Source organism: Lithobates pipiens, unplaced genomic scaffold (assembly GCF_037356315.1).
Source record: "Lithobates pipiens isolate NorthernLeopardFrog02 unplaced genomic scaffold, aLitPip1_a1.2 Scaffold_13, whole genome shotgun sequence".
NCBI lineage: Eukaryota > Metazoa > Chordata > Amphibia > Anura > Ranidae > Lithobates > Lithobates pipiens.
In genome coordinates this window covers 279,129,993-279,147,104 of record NW_027507718.1, presented here as the reverse complement: position 1 = coordinate 279,147,104, position 17,112 = coordinate 279,129,993, and the positions used below count along the sequence as shown (strand labels likewise).

Here is a 17,112-nt window from a genome sequence, read left to right as displayed (position 1 = left end):
TCATTTCGCTAATTATGTGACTTCTGAAGGTAATTGGTTGCACCAGAGCTTTTTATGGGCTTCATAACAAAGGGGGTGAATACATACGCACATGCTAATTATCGTTTTTTTATTTCTGAAAAATTTGTTTTTATGTATGTACAGTGGGGCAAAAAAGTATTTAGTCAGCAATCAATTGTGCAAGTTTCCCACTTTTAAAAAGGAGAGAGGGAGAGAGACCTGTAATTGTCGTCATAGGTATACCTCAACTATGAGAGACAAAATGTGGAAACAAATCCAGACAATCACATTGTCTGTCTGTTTTTTTTTTTTTTTTTTAAAGAAATTTATTTGCAAATTATGGTGGAAAATAAGTATTTGGTCAATATCAAAAGTTCATCTCAATACTTTGTTACATATCCTTTGTAGGCAATGACAGAGGTCAAACGTTTTCTGTAAGTCTTCACAAGGTTGTCACACACTGTTGCTGGTATGTTGGGCCATTCCTCCATGCAGCTCTCCCCTAGAGTAGTGATGTTTTGGGGCTGTCGCTGTGCAACACAGACTTTCAACTCTCTCCAAAGGTTTTTTATGGGGTTGAGATTTGGAGACTTGCTAGGCCACTCCAGGACCTTGAAATGCTTTACGAAGCTACTCCTTCGTTGGTCGGGTGGTGTGTTTGGGATCATTGTCATGCTGAAAGACGTAGCCACGTTTCATCTTCAATGCCCTTGCTGATGGGAGGTGGTTTGCACTCAAAATCTCATGATACATGGCCCCATACATTCTTTCATGTACACGGATCAGCCGTCCTGTTCCCTTTGCAGAGAAATGGCCCCAAAGAATGTTGCCATCCCCATGCTTCACAGTAGGTATTTTGTTCTTTGGTTGCAACTCGGCATTCTCTCCTCCAAACACAAGAAGTTGTTTGGTAGAAAACAGTTCTACTTTGGTTTCATTGACCATATGACATTCTCCCAATCCTCTTCTGGATAATCCAAATGCTCTCTCTAGCAAACCTCAGACAGGCCCGGGCATGTACTGGCTTAAGCAGGGGGACACGTCTGGCACTGCAGGATCTTGGTCCCTGTCGGCGTAGTGTATTGCTGATGGTAGCCTTTGTTATGTTGGTTCCAGCTCTCTGCAGGTCATTCACTAGGTCCTTCAACAGCTCTTTGGTCTTCACCATAGTGGAGTTTTGGAGTGTGACTGTTTGAGGTTGTGGACAGGTGTCTTTTATACTGATAACAAGTTCAAACAGGTGCAATTAACCACTTCAATACAGAGCATTTATACACCCTTCCTTCCCAGACCAATTTTTAGCTTTCACCGCTCTCACACTTTGAATGCCAATTACTCAGTCATGCAACATGTACTCAAACACAATGTTTAATCTGTGTGTGTTGGTGTGTACATTAGGCAGTAACGAGATGTTACCGCAATCTCCTCACACACTATCGGCGTGTGAGGGGGAGAACCCGGTAACATCTTACCACGGTTTGTTTACATGCTGTGATTGGACACAGCCGGTCACGTGGTAATTTCATTGACTCTTTACTGCAATTGGGGTTGGGCTGTGTCAGAGTGACAAGCTGCATCCCCGATCGCCGCTCGCCACGCTCCCTAGGCGCGTGCATGAGAGCTGTGAATGTACAGTACATGTGACCGGCTGTGATTGGACACGGCCGGTCATGTGTATCGGGGGGGGGGGGGGTTGGCTGGCTATGAAAATCCAACAGATCGGGGAGGGGCTGTGTCCAAGGGACACACCTCATCCATGATTGCCCGCAGGAGCTCCAAATTAGAGGATGTCCTATGATGCCCGCCCAGGATGGGAGATCCCATCTGTGGGGGTCATTTGACTATGGCCCGGTATTGAAGTGGTTAATACAGGTAATGAGTGGCGGACAGAGGAGCCTCTTAAAGAAGAGGATCCAGGTCTGTGAGCCAGAAATCTTGCTTGTTTGTAGGTGACCAAATAATTATTTTCCACCATAATTTGCAAATAAATTCTTTCAAAAATCAGACAATATGATTGTCTGAATTTGTTTCCACATTAACTCTCTTAGTTGAGGTATACCTATGATGACAATTACAGGCCTCTCATCCTTTTTAAATGGGAGAACTTGTAAATTGGTGGTGTGTATGTATGGATATATGTATGTATGTATGTATATGTGTGTGTGTATATATATATATATATATATATATATATATATATATATATATATATATATAAACAGAATTCAGATTACAGCCTTTAGTTCAATGTGTTTTGTTACATAAAAAAAAAAAGCCAATGATGTGCATACTTTTGTGTGGCACCTTGTCATCTTTGATAAAGTTCTTACACCTCTGGTGCACTGATGCCAGCTCACTTCACTGCAACCTGCGGGGAGATCTGTCTCACCTGAGAGCGGCATGGCAAGCTTAATTTGAATCAATCAGCCGGCCATAGTTTAAAAAGCACTGCTTATTAATGCTGCCATTTGTACTTTTTTATTTTTTTTTTCCTAGTTGCTGGTTTTTATTCAGGTTACATTCGAATAGTACTATATAATTTTATTATTTTTTTCACTTTCATATTACTATTTATTTTTGTTTGCCTTTTCTTTACAGAGAATGCTGATGGTAAATTCATCTCACCCTTTCATGATATCCCACTACATGCAGGAACTGATGAGGTATGTTCTTAAACTTAGATTCCATGACAAATCTAAAATATAACGTGCTTTCTTAGTTGCAGCCGCCTTATTTGTTACTGTGTAAAATGCCTTGGAGGGGGAGATTCCAGTGTGGCGTGAGTTAAGGATGTCTCTTACTAGAACTCTCAGATCACTTAAACCACTTTCAGACCGGACCATTTTTCTGGCTTAAGACCAGACCACTTTTTGCGATTCTGCACTGCGTTGCTTTAACAGACAATTGCGCGGTCGTGCGACATGGCTCCCAAACAAAATTGACGTTTTTTTTTTTGGTTTTTTCCCTTATATTCATTCACCGACTGACACAGCTCCTCTCTGTAACAAAATGGGTTGTTAGCCCTATCACTGGAGATTACTAGGCAAAGTTGTAATACAACACTTCAGAACTTTTAGTTCCGTCCAGGGGCAGTCCATAGGCTACAATCCCCACAGTCTGCCCTAGCAGCCTCAGTTTTATTTTGCCTAGTGAAGGAGATACACCTAGGAACACTGCAGGCCCATAGGTCCGTGTGTGTGTGTGTTTTTTTTTTTTTTTTTTTTTTATGCAGGAGCTTGGCTTTTTGCGCAAGATGAATGATTCTGTGATCTTCTATCAACAGCCGGCTGGGTGACAGGCTGGTTCACTTATCCTTGTAGTCTCCCCAGTCCAGCCATCGAGCGTGTGCAGATCGCAGCTATGGCTCGGTGGGCCACGACATACCTCAGCTGCAGAGGTGGTCGGTGAGCTTTTATGCTCCGGGGCATACATATGACCGGGCTACTGATGTCTGCGTCACAGTATGCCGGGCCAGTAGACTTCTCTGTACTGATCAGGAGTTGGCTACAATGGAATGTCTCCCAGCTCTTCAAGACTGGCAAGTACAGCTCTCCCTTTTTTGGGGTCTCCCTTTTTTGGCAGGGTTGAGCAGCTGGGCACTCCCTGGAGGTTGATTCGGGGGGGGCCCCCTCACCCCCCTTTCTTCTGTGCCCTGTCCCTAACGCCCCTCCTTTCCCCCCCTCACAGAGGGGCTGTAAATGTACTGAGTGGTGTGGGTGGGTGTGGGTGGGTGTGGGTGGGTGTGGGTGGGTGTGTGTGTGTGTGTGTGTGTGTGTGTGCGCCCTGGGCTCTCATCTGGGTTCTGGCTGTGCTGGGGTGCCTGGGTCCTGTGTGCTTTAATCCCAGAGGGTGGGAGGGTGAGGCTTTCTGTGTAATCTGGACACGTGTTTCAGATCGCTCAGCGATCGTTCAATGATCGTGCTGATGGACTGCCACCGACACAGATTTGGTCCCTCTGCATCTGGGAGCGCTAGGGATCTACAGGCACTGCTGTAAAACAGCGCAGAACTCCTCAGGGCGGTGAGTCCGGTGGGTTAGAACCCCTCAGTCAGCGGCAGCAAGGAGAGTGGGACTGTCACTGTCCTAAGTCCCCTTTGGGTGGCAGACAGGGTAGAGTCAGCATGGCTTGGTGTTTCTTCCCCCAAAATCCAGGCAATTGCAACCGGGTCAGCTGCGGAATGCGCAGTCCCTATGGACACCCTGACGGCGATCCTCAATTCGTTCGTTGCCAAGATGGAGGCGGTGCATGGGAAGACGGGTGCTAAAAAACGGCCCCTGCCCCCTGTCCTCTGGGGAGAGCTCTGACTCAGACTCTGGTCCTGCTGAGGCCGGTGACCCCTGCTTTGTCTTGTCAGATGACGGTGTCCAGGACCGTTCGGACAGTGAGGATGAGTCCCTGTCCAGGTCCGTGCGCGACAAAGCGCTTGTTGGAGCACTTATCACAGCTGTATGTGATACCCTGAAGATTCAGGAGCCAACGGATCCATTTGCTGATGTACCGGTCCCTTTTGGGTCCCGCAAGCCAGCACTTTCACCTAAAGGTATTCCCGTATCTGACTTATTTTGACAAGTTCATTTACAAGGAATGGGGTCACCCACAATGGACCTTTTCGGTCCCCAAATACATGGCGGTGCGTTACCCTTTTGAGGAAAGCCTTCTCAAGAAATGGTCGGCTCCTCTGGTCGTGGACCCCCTAGTATCCAGGTTAAATAAAGTAACCACGATCCCGGTTGAGGGGATGCCTGCATTCAAGGATCCCATGGACAGGAAGGCCGAGGCGGTGGCTCGTTCCTTGTTTACGGTTGTGGGGTCAGCCGTGCGAACTGTACTGGCATCCGCATTGGTGTCGCAGACACTGACTGAGGGGGTAAACTTTTGCACCGCGAATTGGCAGAGCAACAGGCCTCCCCTGTCTGCGTGGAACTAGCAGACCAACTAGTGCAAGGCCTTAAGTACGTCTGTGATGCGCCCCTGGATACTCTCCCTCTGTTATCCAGGGCTTCAGTGTCGGCTGTGGTGCTGAGGTGCCCGATTTGGCTAAAATGCTGGTCTGCTGACCAGGCATCCAAAAAAGCCCTGACGGACCTTCCTTTCCTTGGCAACCGGCTCTTTTGCAGCCTCGATGGATGACATTATTAAAAATGCCACTGGTGGAAAGAGTACACTACTCCCACAGGCCAGGAAAGCTAAGGAGCCACGCCGTAGACAAGGGCCCTCTTTTTGCGCTCACAATCGGCTTTTTCGCCCGCCCGGAGCTTCGACGAAACAGCCCCAGCCTGTCAGGATGCCCACGGACGGTCAAAAACGTCCCTGGAACCGCAAGCCTATGAATAAAAGTGCTACGGCATGAAGGTTTGCCCCCACCCATGTCTCGGGTGGGGGGTCACCTTCGGGAGTTTGCAGCCCGGTGGTCCTCCCGGTTATCCGACCAATGGGTCTGCGATCGGATTTCCACAGGCTACAAGATAGAGTTCCTCTTTTGGCCGCCAAATAGATTCTTCCCCTCCAGCATACCCGTATCAACGGTTCGCCGGCCCTGTTGGTGGCGGTAAGGGATTTGCTTAATCGTGGGGTGATTGTACCAGTTCCGGAACGCTTCCAGGGATTTTACTTAAATCTGTTTGTGGCTCCCAAGAAGGAAGGGGTACGTCCGCTCTTGGCTTGAAAGCCCTCAATCACTTTGTAAAAGTGTAGAGGTTCAGAATGGAATCGGTTCGCTCAGTCGTCGCTGCGCTCCATCAAGGGGACTCCCTGGCGTCCTTAGACATCCAGGAAGCGTACCTGCACATACCCATATGCCTTCGGTATCAACAATTTCTGCATTATTTTTTTTTGCAGTCGGGGAAGCCCATTACCAATTTGTGGCTCTTCCCCCCCCCTTGGTCTGGCATCAGCCCCCCGAGTCTTTACCAAAGTTCTGGCTCCAGCATTGGCGTTGCTGAGACAACGTGGGATTGCAATCGTGGGCTACCTAGACTATCTCCCACCTGAGAGCCTCTTCCGCCTCAGAATTAGAGGAGGATGTGGCAATCGCCATGTAGACCCTGCAAGAATTTGGGTGTCTGCTGAACCTAAAAAGTCGGTGATTGTACCGACCCCAGCATCTGGCGTACCTAGGTTTGCTGTTGGACTCCAGGGAAGCGAGAGTTGATCTCCCTTCAGACAAATTGCAGACTCAGATCCGCGGTCAAACTACTGAAGAACCGCAAGTGGTCGTCGCTCCGATTTTGCATGCAAGTACTGGGACTCATGGTAGCCTCCTTCGAGGCAGTACCCTACGCCCAGTTCCACACCAGAGTGCTGCAGAAGGAGATCTTGTTAAAATGGGACAAATCTCAGTTGTCCCTAGATCGACAGATCCAGGTGAGCCAACCAGTCAGGGACTCTCTGATCTGGTGGTTGAGGTCCCTGGTGATTCAGTCCAGAAAATAGTTCCTTCCTCTGAAATGGACGGTGATCACTACGGACGCCACTCTATCCGGCAGGGGTGGAGTGATGGGGTGTTCAGTCGGCGCAGGGCCTCTGGTCGATGACAGAATCCGAGTTGAGAGAATTGAGAGCGATCAGGCTGTGTCTCCACACATGGTCTGTGAGTCTTCAAGGGCGTCCGATCAGGATACAGTCAGACAACACCACGGCTGTGGCATACGTAAATCACCAAGGGGGAACAAGAAGCTCAGCCACTGCTCGGGAGGTCGCTTACATACTTCGGTGGGCAGAGCGACACGTACGGGTCCTGTTGGCCATTTGCATCCTGCGGGTGGAGAACTGGCAGGTAGACTATCTATCTGAGTCGACAGATGCTGGACCCAGGAGAATGGGCATTGCATCCGGAGACATTTAGGCTGCTGTGCCTGAAGTGGGGAACACAAGATGTGGATCTACTGGCCTCCTGTCTCAATCGGAATGTGCCAAGATTCTTGTCCAGGACAAGAGATCCGTGGGCAGATGCGTCAGATGTGTGCTGGTGGCTCCGTGGGATCAGTACCAGCTTATTTACGCCTTTCCTCCATGGAAACTGTTGCCACGTGTGCTTCGCAGGGTGGAAGCCGAGTGGATCCCAGTAATACTGGTTGCCCCAGATTGGCCTCAGTGTCCTTTTGTACACAGAGCTGGTGCGTCTGGTGGCAGACGCTCCCTGGTGACTGCTGTTGCGAGAGGACCTCCTATCTCAAGGTCCAATTTTTCCATCCTGCTTTAACGGCATGACTATTGAGAGCCAGGTGTTGAGGAACCGGGGTCTGTCGGACTCGGTGATTCCAACTTGTTGAGGGCACGGAAATCTTCTTCTCGGAAGATATACCATCGTACCTGGAAGGCCTACATCTCCATGTGTAAGGAGAAAGGATGGCAGCCGCGCTCCTTTTCCATATCCAGGATCCTGCTGTTTCTCCAGCAGGGAGTGGGCCAGAGATTGGCATTAAGCACCATCAAAGGGCAAATCTCAGCCTTGGCTGTCTTTTTCCAATGACCCCTGGCATCGGACTGCTTAATGAGTACCTTCGTTCAGGAGGGACGACACGTCGTCCCTCCGGTGCGTCCATCGTTTCCCCCATGGGATTTGAACCTGGTGTTGGCGCTTCAAAAACCGCCGTTTGAGAATATCAGGGAGATTCCCCTTTTGACTCTTTTTTTACCAAAAAGTGGTCTTTCTAGTGGCCATCACCTCGGCCAGGAGGGTTTCGGAATTGGCGGCCTTGTCCTGCAAGTCGCCCTATCTGGTTATCCACAGGGATAAGGTGGTGTCGGCTTTTTATATCAATGAGGACATTGTATTGCCATCGCTGTGTCCTAAGCCGGAGCACCCTAAAGAGGTGGCCCTTCATGCTTTGGACATGGTTAGGGCTCTGGAGGTGTATTTGTCTGCCACGGCCCCCTTTCGGAAGTCGGACTCACTGTTTGTTTGTTTCAGTAGCTGGTCCCAAGAAAGGCACGGCGGTCTCGTCGGTCACCATTTCCAGGTGAATCACACAGATTATAGTACAAGTCTACACCTTGAAGGGGCAGGTGCCCCCCCTTTCCGGTCATGGCCCACTCCACAAGGGCAATTGGAAACGTCTTGGGCCTTCCGACACCAAGCGTCGGTCGCTCAGGTGTTTAAGGCGGTGACCTGGTAGTCTGTCCATACGTTTACCAAGTTCTACAAGGTAGACATCAGTGCATCGGCTGATGCCTGTTTTGGCCGCAAAGTTTTGCAGGCGGCCGTGTAGTTGCAATTGAATATGCAACCGATATTGTTTCCTTTTTTTTTTTTTTTTTTTTTTTTTTAAACGCAATACTGTTATGTTAATGCACTGTTGCATTACTTCAGCAGTTGGCTACGGTCTTGGGGATCACTCCTGTTGAGGATACCCTGTTTTGTGGTGGTTTTCCACGCACTGCGGTTTTTCTGTGGGTTTAGTTTCACTAGTTCCCACCTGCCATGGTGGATCAAGTTTTTATGCTGTTTTCCCACCTCGTTTGGCACTGCTTTGGGACGTCCCATTTTGTTAGAGAGGAGCTGTGTCGGTGAATATAAGAGAAAATAGGATTTTTATACTCGCCATAAAATCCTTTTCTCTGTAATTCACTGACCGACACAGCACCCACCCCCTCCTCCCTTTTTTTTTTTTTTTTTTTTTTTTCCGTTCTACTGCTTGTTGATGTACTGAGGCTGCTAGGGCAGACTGTGGGGATTGTAGCCTAGGGACTGCCCCCTGGGCAGAACTAAAAAGCTCTAAAGTGTTGTATTACAACTTTGCCTAGTAGTCTAACTACTAACTAATGGGGCCAACAACCCATTTTGTTAGAGAAGAGCTGTCGGTCGGTGAATTACAGAGAAAAGGATTTTACTGTGAGTACAAAAATCCTATTTTCTTTTTTTCCCCCCACAAATAGAGCTTTCTTTTGGTTTGTTTGATCACCTCTGCGGTTTTTATTTTTTGCGCTATAAACCAAAATAAAGCGACAATTTTGAAAAAAAACGCGTGGTGTTTTATTTTATTTTTTTGTTATCCCCAAAAATATATAAAACAGTTTTTTCCCTCAGTTTAGGCCGCTACGTATTCTTCTACATATTTTTGGTTAAAAAAAATCGCAATAAGCGATTTATTGATTGGTTTGCGCAAAAGTTATAGCGTTTACAAAATAGGGGATAGTTTTATGGCATTTTTATTATTATATATATATATATATATATATATATATATATATATATATATATATATATATATATATATATATATATATATATATATATATATATATATATATATATATATATATAAATTTTTTTTTTTTTTTTTTTTTTATTGTGACTGCGACGACATGGCAGACACATCGGACATTTTTGGGACCATTGTCAGTTTATATAGCAATCAGTGCTATACAAATGCACTGATTCCTGTGTAAATGACACTGGCAGTGTCGGGGTTAAGTGTTCCTAGGGGCGTGCTACTAATTGTGGGGGGCTGCGCTTTGTGCTAGTGAACACTGATCTCTGCTCCAATCACATGGAGCAGAGATCAGTGTCACTTGTTGCTAGGCAGAAAGGGGAGAAGCTGTTTACAATGGCATCTCCCCGTGAGACGATCGCGGGTATACCCGCGGCGATAGTCCGCGGGACACACGACCAGACTTGCTGGGGCCCCGACTGGCACGTGAGTGTGCCGGTGCGCATGCGATGGCAGGGCGGCATATAGAAATGGATGTACCTGTACACCAATATGCCTGTCCGTGCCATTCTGCCGACGTACATCGGCGTGCGCCGCTCGGGAAGTGATTAATGCATTTGGCTTGATTAAACTGCATTGCAGTATGTAAAACAAAGTTCTTAAAACGAATGATGGAGCTGGCAACTCCAAAATCCATATAAATTTTGTGATGGCCAACCTTGGCACCCAAGATGTTTGGGAACTAAGTTTCCCATGTTGCTCATGCACTCTGCAGTGTAGTTGAGCATCATGTAAAATGTAGTTTCAAAACTTCTGGAATGTCAAGGTTCACCATCACTGCTCTAGAGTATAAATGCGAACACGTTTTGGCAGGAAGTCTTCACAGCACACAACAAAATTGAAAACCAGAGCATATATAGTAAAAAGTTCACCACTGGATGAATCCATTAAACAATTGTGTAATTAAAAATTGAAATGACAGGTGTGACGCTGAGAAATGTATAAGGGTGCATAGACTTAAAGTGGAGGGCCACCCTGAAAAACAAAAACATTTTAAAAATTAGAAAAAAATCTAAAAAAAAAAATTAGAAAAAATTTTTTTTTTACTTACCAGAAATGCCTGTTGCTAGGCACTTTATCCTAATCTTCCTCTTCCTCCTCCGCGGAGATCTTCTGTCTTCTGTCTTCGTCGCGGCGTCTTCTGGGTAATGAGTCGCGCTGTGTTCTGGGAACTGTGTGTTCCAGAACACAGCGCGTCCCATTCGGAAAGCGCTGCGGGACTCGCGCATGCGCAGTAGCTGCGGGACTCGCGCATGCGCAGTAGGAAACGGGCAGTGAAGCCATAAGGCTCCACTGCCTGTTTCCCTTACAGGGAATGGCGGCGCCGGGACCCGAGAGCCGAGGGACAGGTCGGCCTCGGGCGGCCGACATCGCGGGCGCCCTGGACAGGTGAGTGTGTTTATTAAGTCAGCAACTGCAGTGTTTGCAGCTGCTGACTTTTTTTTTTTTTTTTTTTTTTAACCGGCCCTCCTCTTTAAAGCCGAGTTCCACCCATTTAAAAGTCAGCAGCTACAAAAAGTAGGGGCGTGCGGAAAGTGGAGCTGAGTGCCTGTAAAAACGGGGTACCCGCTGCTCCCCCAAAAAAATGACATGCCAAATGTGACATGTCAGGGGCTCACCAGCACTTAAAGCGGAAATTCCATTTTAATGTACTATCATGAGAACTTATTTATTTATTTATTTTTTTTTCATTTTGAATAGAGTAAGAGGAGGGTCATGACCCCTGTCAGTTTATTTTATGCCACCTGTGTCCCATTGGAGATTTCCCTTCCCTTCCTGCCCCATAGCCATAGCAGAAAGTGAGATGGAATCCTGTGGGGACCCCCAGTTCACTAGAACTAGTGTCCCCATTGGAAGGTTTCTCCCCTTTTCTGGGGACAACCCAGAATTCTGGATTTTTTTTTTTTTTCACTTTTTAATGATCTAATAGTAAATGGGACAAACTGAGTGGGTGAATCTCCCTAGTAGGGGCACAGACATCAATAAAAACTGACAGATGTTCTAATCTATGTCTCTGTCCATAACTAACATAAAATGTTTTGCTTTAATTCAGAATCTTCACTATAATAGTATTCTCAAAGTGGGGGATATGTGCCATTGGTGGAAGGTGTCCCTATACTATAGGGAGACCATTGAAGAGCTCTGGGTTTCTACTCTGTTGTCAGCTGTCGGTGAAATTGGGCATTGTCCTAGGAAATATGGTGAAACGTTAAAAGAAAAGCATTCTTGTTGGATGCCTTCTGTTTGGGTATGTGGGTGCATTTAGAAACTTCAAAGGTTGTGACAGTAGTGCACAACTGAGAAAAGTGGGGGAACCACTACATCCTACACCCGAAGGTTCAGTTTATAAACACAGTGGTTTAAGGTTGTAGCACTACTGACCCTTGTTTCTGTAATGATTCTTTCCAAATGTACTGTATATTGGTATGTAAATAAATTCCAGGCCATTCAGGATCACCATGGTGCCTTTCTTGGTATTTTAGACTGGAAACTGTCCTGAATTGCCTTCATGCTTTGGTCTCTAATACAAAATAATTTTAAAGTCAGCCTAGCATTTAGGTACTTGCTATAATGACATGTTTGATTGCTACATATGTGGATTTTTTTCTTTATTTAGAACAATGATGTGCCAGCAAAGAAATCAAAATCTAACTGGGATAAGGTATGATTAAAGGAATATTGTGTCTAAATAGTGAAAGAAATATACATGGTATTTAAAGGATAAATGTTTTTTGGTGCTTTGTGTTTTTTTTTTTTTCTTCAAAAACCATATAGCTTTGACCCTGCATCTCATTATGCATACTGCCACACTGTCGGCATATTGATTTTAATATCCATTTCTTTATTCCAGACTGTATTCAACATGGTGGTTGAAGTTCCACGATGGACAAATGCTAAAATGGAGGTAGCTGGCACTTTCGATATACATTAGATTTGGTATACATCAAATTGCAAGTAGTACTTTTGTAACACTAGGAATACCTACAGTTATTGCTCCTTCTTCTTTTTTTTTTTTTTTTTTCTTTAGATTGCAACTAAGGAGTCCCTGAATCCAATTAAGCAAGATATAAAAAAAGGAAAACTTCGATATGTGTCGAACGTCTTCCCTTACAAAGGATACATATGGAACTACGGGGCTCTTCCGCAGGTCTTATCAATTTTTTTTTTTTTTTCTCTTTGACATCCAGCCAGCTACTATGTATTGCAGTTTTATATATGGGATTTCGCATAATTCTCATAACATCATTTTGTAGTGAACTCAGTACTTCTCCTCCTTGAAGTCTGCCTAAAGCTTGAGATCAAATTGGTAGCATCCTTAGAAATGCCCCGTTCTAATGCTGGCAGTGTACGTAATGGTTTAAGAAAAAAAAATTAAGAAAAATTCAAACTGTCTTTTACTGCTTATTTAGTTTAGAATAAAATATAGGTTTAATGATTTAACGAGAAACTTCACTCTGGAAGTCTTGCCAAAGGAGGGCAGAGGTCTAGTGTTTTCCCAGCAGCTGATCTTTTCCCCATTACAGACTTGCCATGCCTTGTTCTGCACTTGATGGAAGCAGGGCTTTGCTTCCCTTGTCAGAGCCTCCACCAAGGAGAACCATGAGAAGCACAGTAGTGACATTCCCAAATCTTCAGAGTACAAGTCAAAGGACTTTTTCAGAGACTCTCCAATCCTATGGACCTCCTTACTCCAATCTATCTGCTAATCGCCTACTCTATTAGCTTTTAGACGATCCCTGAAAAGCCTCCTCTTCAAAGAAGCCTATCCTACCCACACCTAAGCCCTTGTACGCACTGTTAAAAAGTGAATGTAGAGAAGTAAAATGCAAATGTAGTGTAGATGCAACTCTACATACTCACTCACAGGGGCGTTTCTTAATGAATAGCAAAGTCTTTGTGTTATATGTGAATCAGTAAAGTCTGTCTTCCTTCCAAGGCATTTCAAACGTACTTTCAGGAGTAGTAATTGAAGAATCCTTCGTTCGTCCAATAGTTCGTTTATTATTCAGAAAGACAAGCAAAGACAAGATTGACATCTGGTAACATATGGCATGGTGATGGCTTCAGAAGGAGGATAGGGTCATCTGATCTACATTCTCCAAAGTGTAGAATCCTTTCTCTTCCCAACAATCCTCCCTTCTCTATAACCCTAGTCCATTCTTATACTGTTTCAAGATGTTATGTCAGCATATCCTAATAACACCCACATTTGCATATATACCCAATATGGTTCAGTCTATAGATAAGTAGCATAACTCCACCCATTGTCCTGACTAGTAACTCAAAATATAAATACCTACTCAGCAAATCCCCTCCTCCCTATATGATCTGCTGTTGTGTGACCTTCAGAAACCATCACTCACCACCAAACATATAACTTGCATATATTTTCAGAAACTTATCTTTTAAGATATTAATTACCTCAAAAACTTCTAACACACACGGTCAGACATTCCGACAGAAAATGTCAGATCGGACCGTGTTGTTGGATAATCCGACTGTGTGTGGGCTCCATCGGACTGTTTCCGTCCGGATATCCGACGGACAAAGTTTTAGAGCTGGGCTATAAAACTTTCCGACAACATGATCCGATTGGACTTTGTCCGATTGTGTGTAGAGAATTCTGATCGAACAAAGTGCCACGCATGCTCAGATCAAATTCCTAGACCAAAACTATTGGCTACTAGCCTGAACGTAGTCCCGTCGTAACTAAACTTCGTCCCGTTACGTTCGATCGGATTTTCTTGGCTGTGTGTACAAGGGCTAACAACTATATTTTCATTTTCTCCATCTGATCACCCCCCATAACTGTTACTTTTTGTTCCACTTGACCCTCCCTTCTAGACTGTAAGCTCTAATGAGCAGGGCCCTCTGATCCCTCCTGTAATGAATTGTAACTGTTCTGTTTGCCCCATTTTGTAAAGCTCTGCGCAAACTGTTGGTGCTATATAAACCCTGTATAATAACAGGTGAGGTCATTTAGGTGGTTCCTTTTTTGCGAAAACTGGAAGATACTGTTATCTTTTTATTGCAAATATGAACTGGTCTCTCTCTGTCTCTTTCTCTCCTTTTTGGCATTAATATTATACAGGATTTATATAGCACCAACAGTTTACGCAGCACTTGACAATACAGAAAGAATAGGAGGGCCCTGCCCATGGAGCTTACAATCTAAAGGGAGGGAGAGGTGGTACAAAAGGTAATAGCTGCAGGGGGTGGTGACTCGGGTACAGTTCTTAGGTGGAGGTGTGGTAGGCTTCCCCGAATAAGTGAGTTTTTCAGGGATCACCTAAAGGCAGACATATTGGGGCAGAGAGTTCCAGAGGATGGGAGAGGCTGTGGAGAAGTCCTGGAGGTAACAAGGAAGCTAGAGAGCAGGGGGTCTTGGGAGGAGCCGAGAGAGATTTGGGTGAGTTTTGTGATGTGTATGTTGTGGTTCGTATTTTGAATTTTATATGATGGGGAAGCCAGTGAGGGGGAACAGAGGTGTAGCAGTCACAAATTGGTTTGTAAGGTGTGTGTGTGTGTGTGTGGGTGTGTGTGTGTGTGTGTGTGTGTGTGTAAAAAATAAAATTATATATATATATATAATTTTTATTTCCACACACACCTTACAAACCATTTTTTAATGATTTAATATATATTTTTTTTTTTTTTACATACCATACCCTGGCAGAATCTGCCATTTTTTCAGAGAATATGAATAACAAACTTTTTTCACTTATTGTTAGTGTTTGGCTGAAGCCGTTTATCGATCAACTATGTTTATTCTTTTTAAATCGTAATAACAAATTATCCAAATAACCCAGATCAAAAGTTTACATACCCCAGTTCTTAATACCGTGTATTGCCCCCTTTAACATCGATGACAGCTTGAAGTCTTTTGTGGATGAGGCTCTTTATCTGCTCAGATGGTAAAGCTGCCCATTCCTATAGGCAAAAGCCTCCAGTTCCTATACATTCTTGGGTTGTCTTACATGAACTGCACATTTTGAGATCTCCCCAGAGTGGCTCAATGATATTTAGGTCAGGAGACTGACATGGCCACTCCAGAACCTTCGCTTTATTCTGCTGTAGCCAATGACAGGTCGACTTGGCAAAATGTTCCTCCGGTATTTTTTGATGACATACTGAATTCATCTTGCCAACAATTTAGCCCAAATTTCCTGTGCCTTTTTTGTAGCTCACACCCAAAACCACCAGCGATCCACCTTTTTCATCATGGGCCTTATGGACTCCTCTCCAAATGTAGCATTTATGCTTGTGGCCAAAAAGCTAAATTTTGGTCTCATCACTCCAAATGACTTTGTGCCAGAAGGTTTCAGGCTTGTCTCTGTGCTGTTTGTTGTATTGTAAGCGGGATACTTTGTGGCATTTGCATAGTAATGGCTTTCTTTCTTTCTTTCTGGTGACTCAACCGTGCAGCCCATCTTTCTTCAAGTGCCTCCTTATTGTGCATCTTGAAAAAGCCACACATGTTTTCAGAATCCTGTATTTCACCTGAAGTTATTTGGGTTTTTCTTTGTATCCTGAACAATTTTCCTGGCAGTTGTTGCTGAAATTTTAGTTGGTCTACCTGACTGTGGTTTGGTGTCAACAGAACCCCTCATTTCTACTTCTTGATTAGCGTTTGAACAGTGCTGATTGGCATTCTCAATTCCTTGGATGTATCTTTTTATATCCCTTTTCTGTTTTATGCAGTTCAACTACCTTTTCCCACAGATCCTTTGACAATTCTTTTGCTTTCCCCATTACACAGAAGCCAGAAACATCAGTGCTGCACTGAATGAAAGATGCAAGGGTCTGTCAGGAGTCCAGAAACTCATTGACCTTTTATACACACACACAAACAGATCACAGATGAGGATGGTTACCTTTAATAGCCATTCAAACCCCTTTGTGTCAACTTGTGTGCATGTTATCAGCCCAAAATCACCAGGGTATATAAACTTTTGATCAGGGTCATTTGGGTAGTTGCCATTATGATTTAAAAAGTAAACACAGTTGATTGATAATAAATGGCTTCAGCCAAACACTAACCATGAGTGAAAGCTGTTTTTGTGTTAACGTTCATATTCTCTGAAAAATGGCCAAGAAATCATAAATTCTGCCAGGGTATGTAAACTTATGAGCACAAATCTGTCTCTCCCTCTCGCCCTCTCTCTCCCTAGCACAGACCCCCTACCTTCTTGCATGTCATAGTGCTCCCCTCTTCTGGGATCATGCTCTTCTGTGCTGGCCCTTTTGACATATCTTACTCCCCTCTTCCCCCTTTTCAGTTGCCACTGACTACAAATGTCTAGCTGCATAAATGAGGCTGTGCATGATCCCTTGGTGTCTGAATGGTTAATTGCAGAGTGCATCACATTGGTGGAGGTGACTGCACATGGCAGAGGACAAGATGTTTTATCTTTGCAACCATGCTGGCAGTTGAGAGGGGCAGAGGTGGTAAGTATGGGCTTAGGGTGCCGATGCAGAAGGAAAGAAGTTTTTTGTTTTTTAGTAAATGTTTGATTTAAAATCTTGTCCGTTGTCCTTTATAGCTGGACGACCCTACATTGCATGCTCGATGATGGGTTTCAGTCTGGTAACCTGCATTCCTCTTCCGTAAGCAGCGTGTGAAATGTTCATGTTTGCTGATGTAACTTGCTGTGTGTTTATTTTTTTTATTTTTTTCTTAACAGACTTGGGAGGACCCTAGTCACAAAGACAAGGATACAAATTGCTGTGGAGATAATGATCCTATAGATGTCTGTGAAATTGGCTCCAAGGTGTGCTTTACGTTGGGTTACAGTTTTTAAATTGCATTGTACAGTTTTTAATTTGTTCTGTTATCCTAATGGGGGGGGGGGGGCGCGAGGGTATTTGCTAAAAAATGACATGTCTGTACTTGAATAG

General features: G+C 44.7%; 1 protein-coding gene across 3 annotated transcripts in view; it reads left to right on the top strand.

Annotated features, from left to right (window-relative positions):
- The window catches only part of PPA2 (inorganic pyrophosphatase 2), a 73,259-nt gene that overhangs the window by 29,780 nt on the left and 26,367 nt on the right, over positions 1 to 17,112 (top strand). For all 3 annotated transcript variants that reach the window (XR_013272292.1, XM_077476666.1, XM_077476665.1), the window contains exons 2-6: positions 2,599 to 2,663; positions 11,831 to 11,875; positions 12,065 to 12,118; positions 12,242 to 12,361; positions 16,899 to 16,985. Coding sequence is in view for 2 of the 3 variants with exons in the window: in XM_077476666.1 (XP_077332792.1) it covers positions 2,599 to 2,663; positions 11,831 to 11,875; positions 12,065 to 12,118; positions 12,242 to 12,361; positions 16,899 to 16,985 (371 nt within the window). In the remaining variant the exon portion in view is untranslated. The remainder of the gene's footprint in view (positions 1 to 2,598; positions 2,664 to 11,830; positions 11,876 to 12,064; positions 12,119 to 12,241; positions 12,362 to 16,898; positions 16,986 to 17,112) is intronic.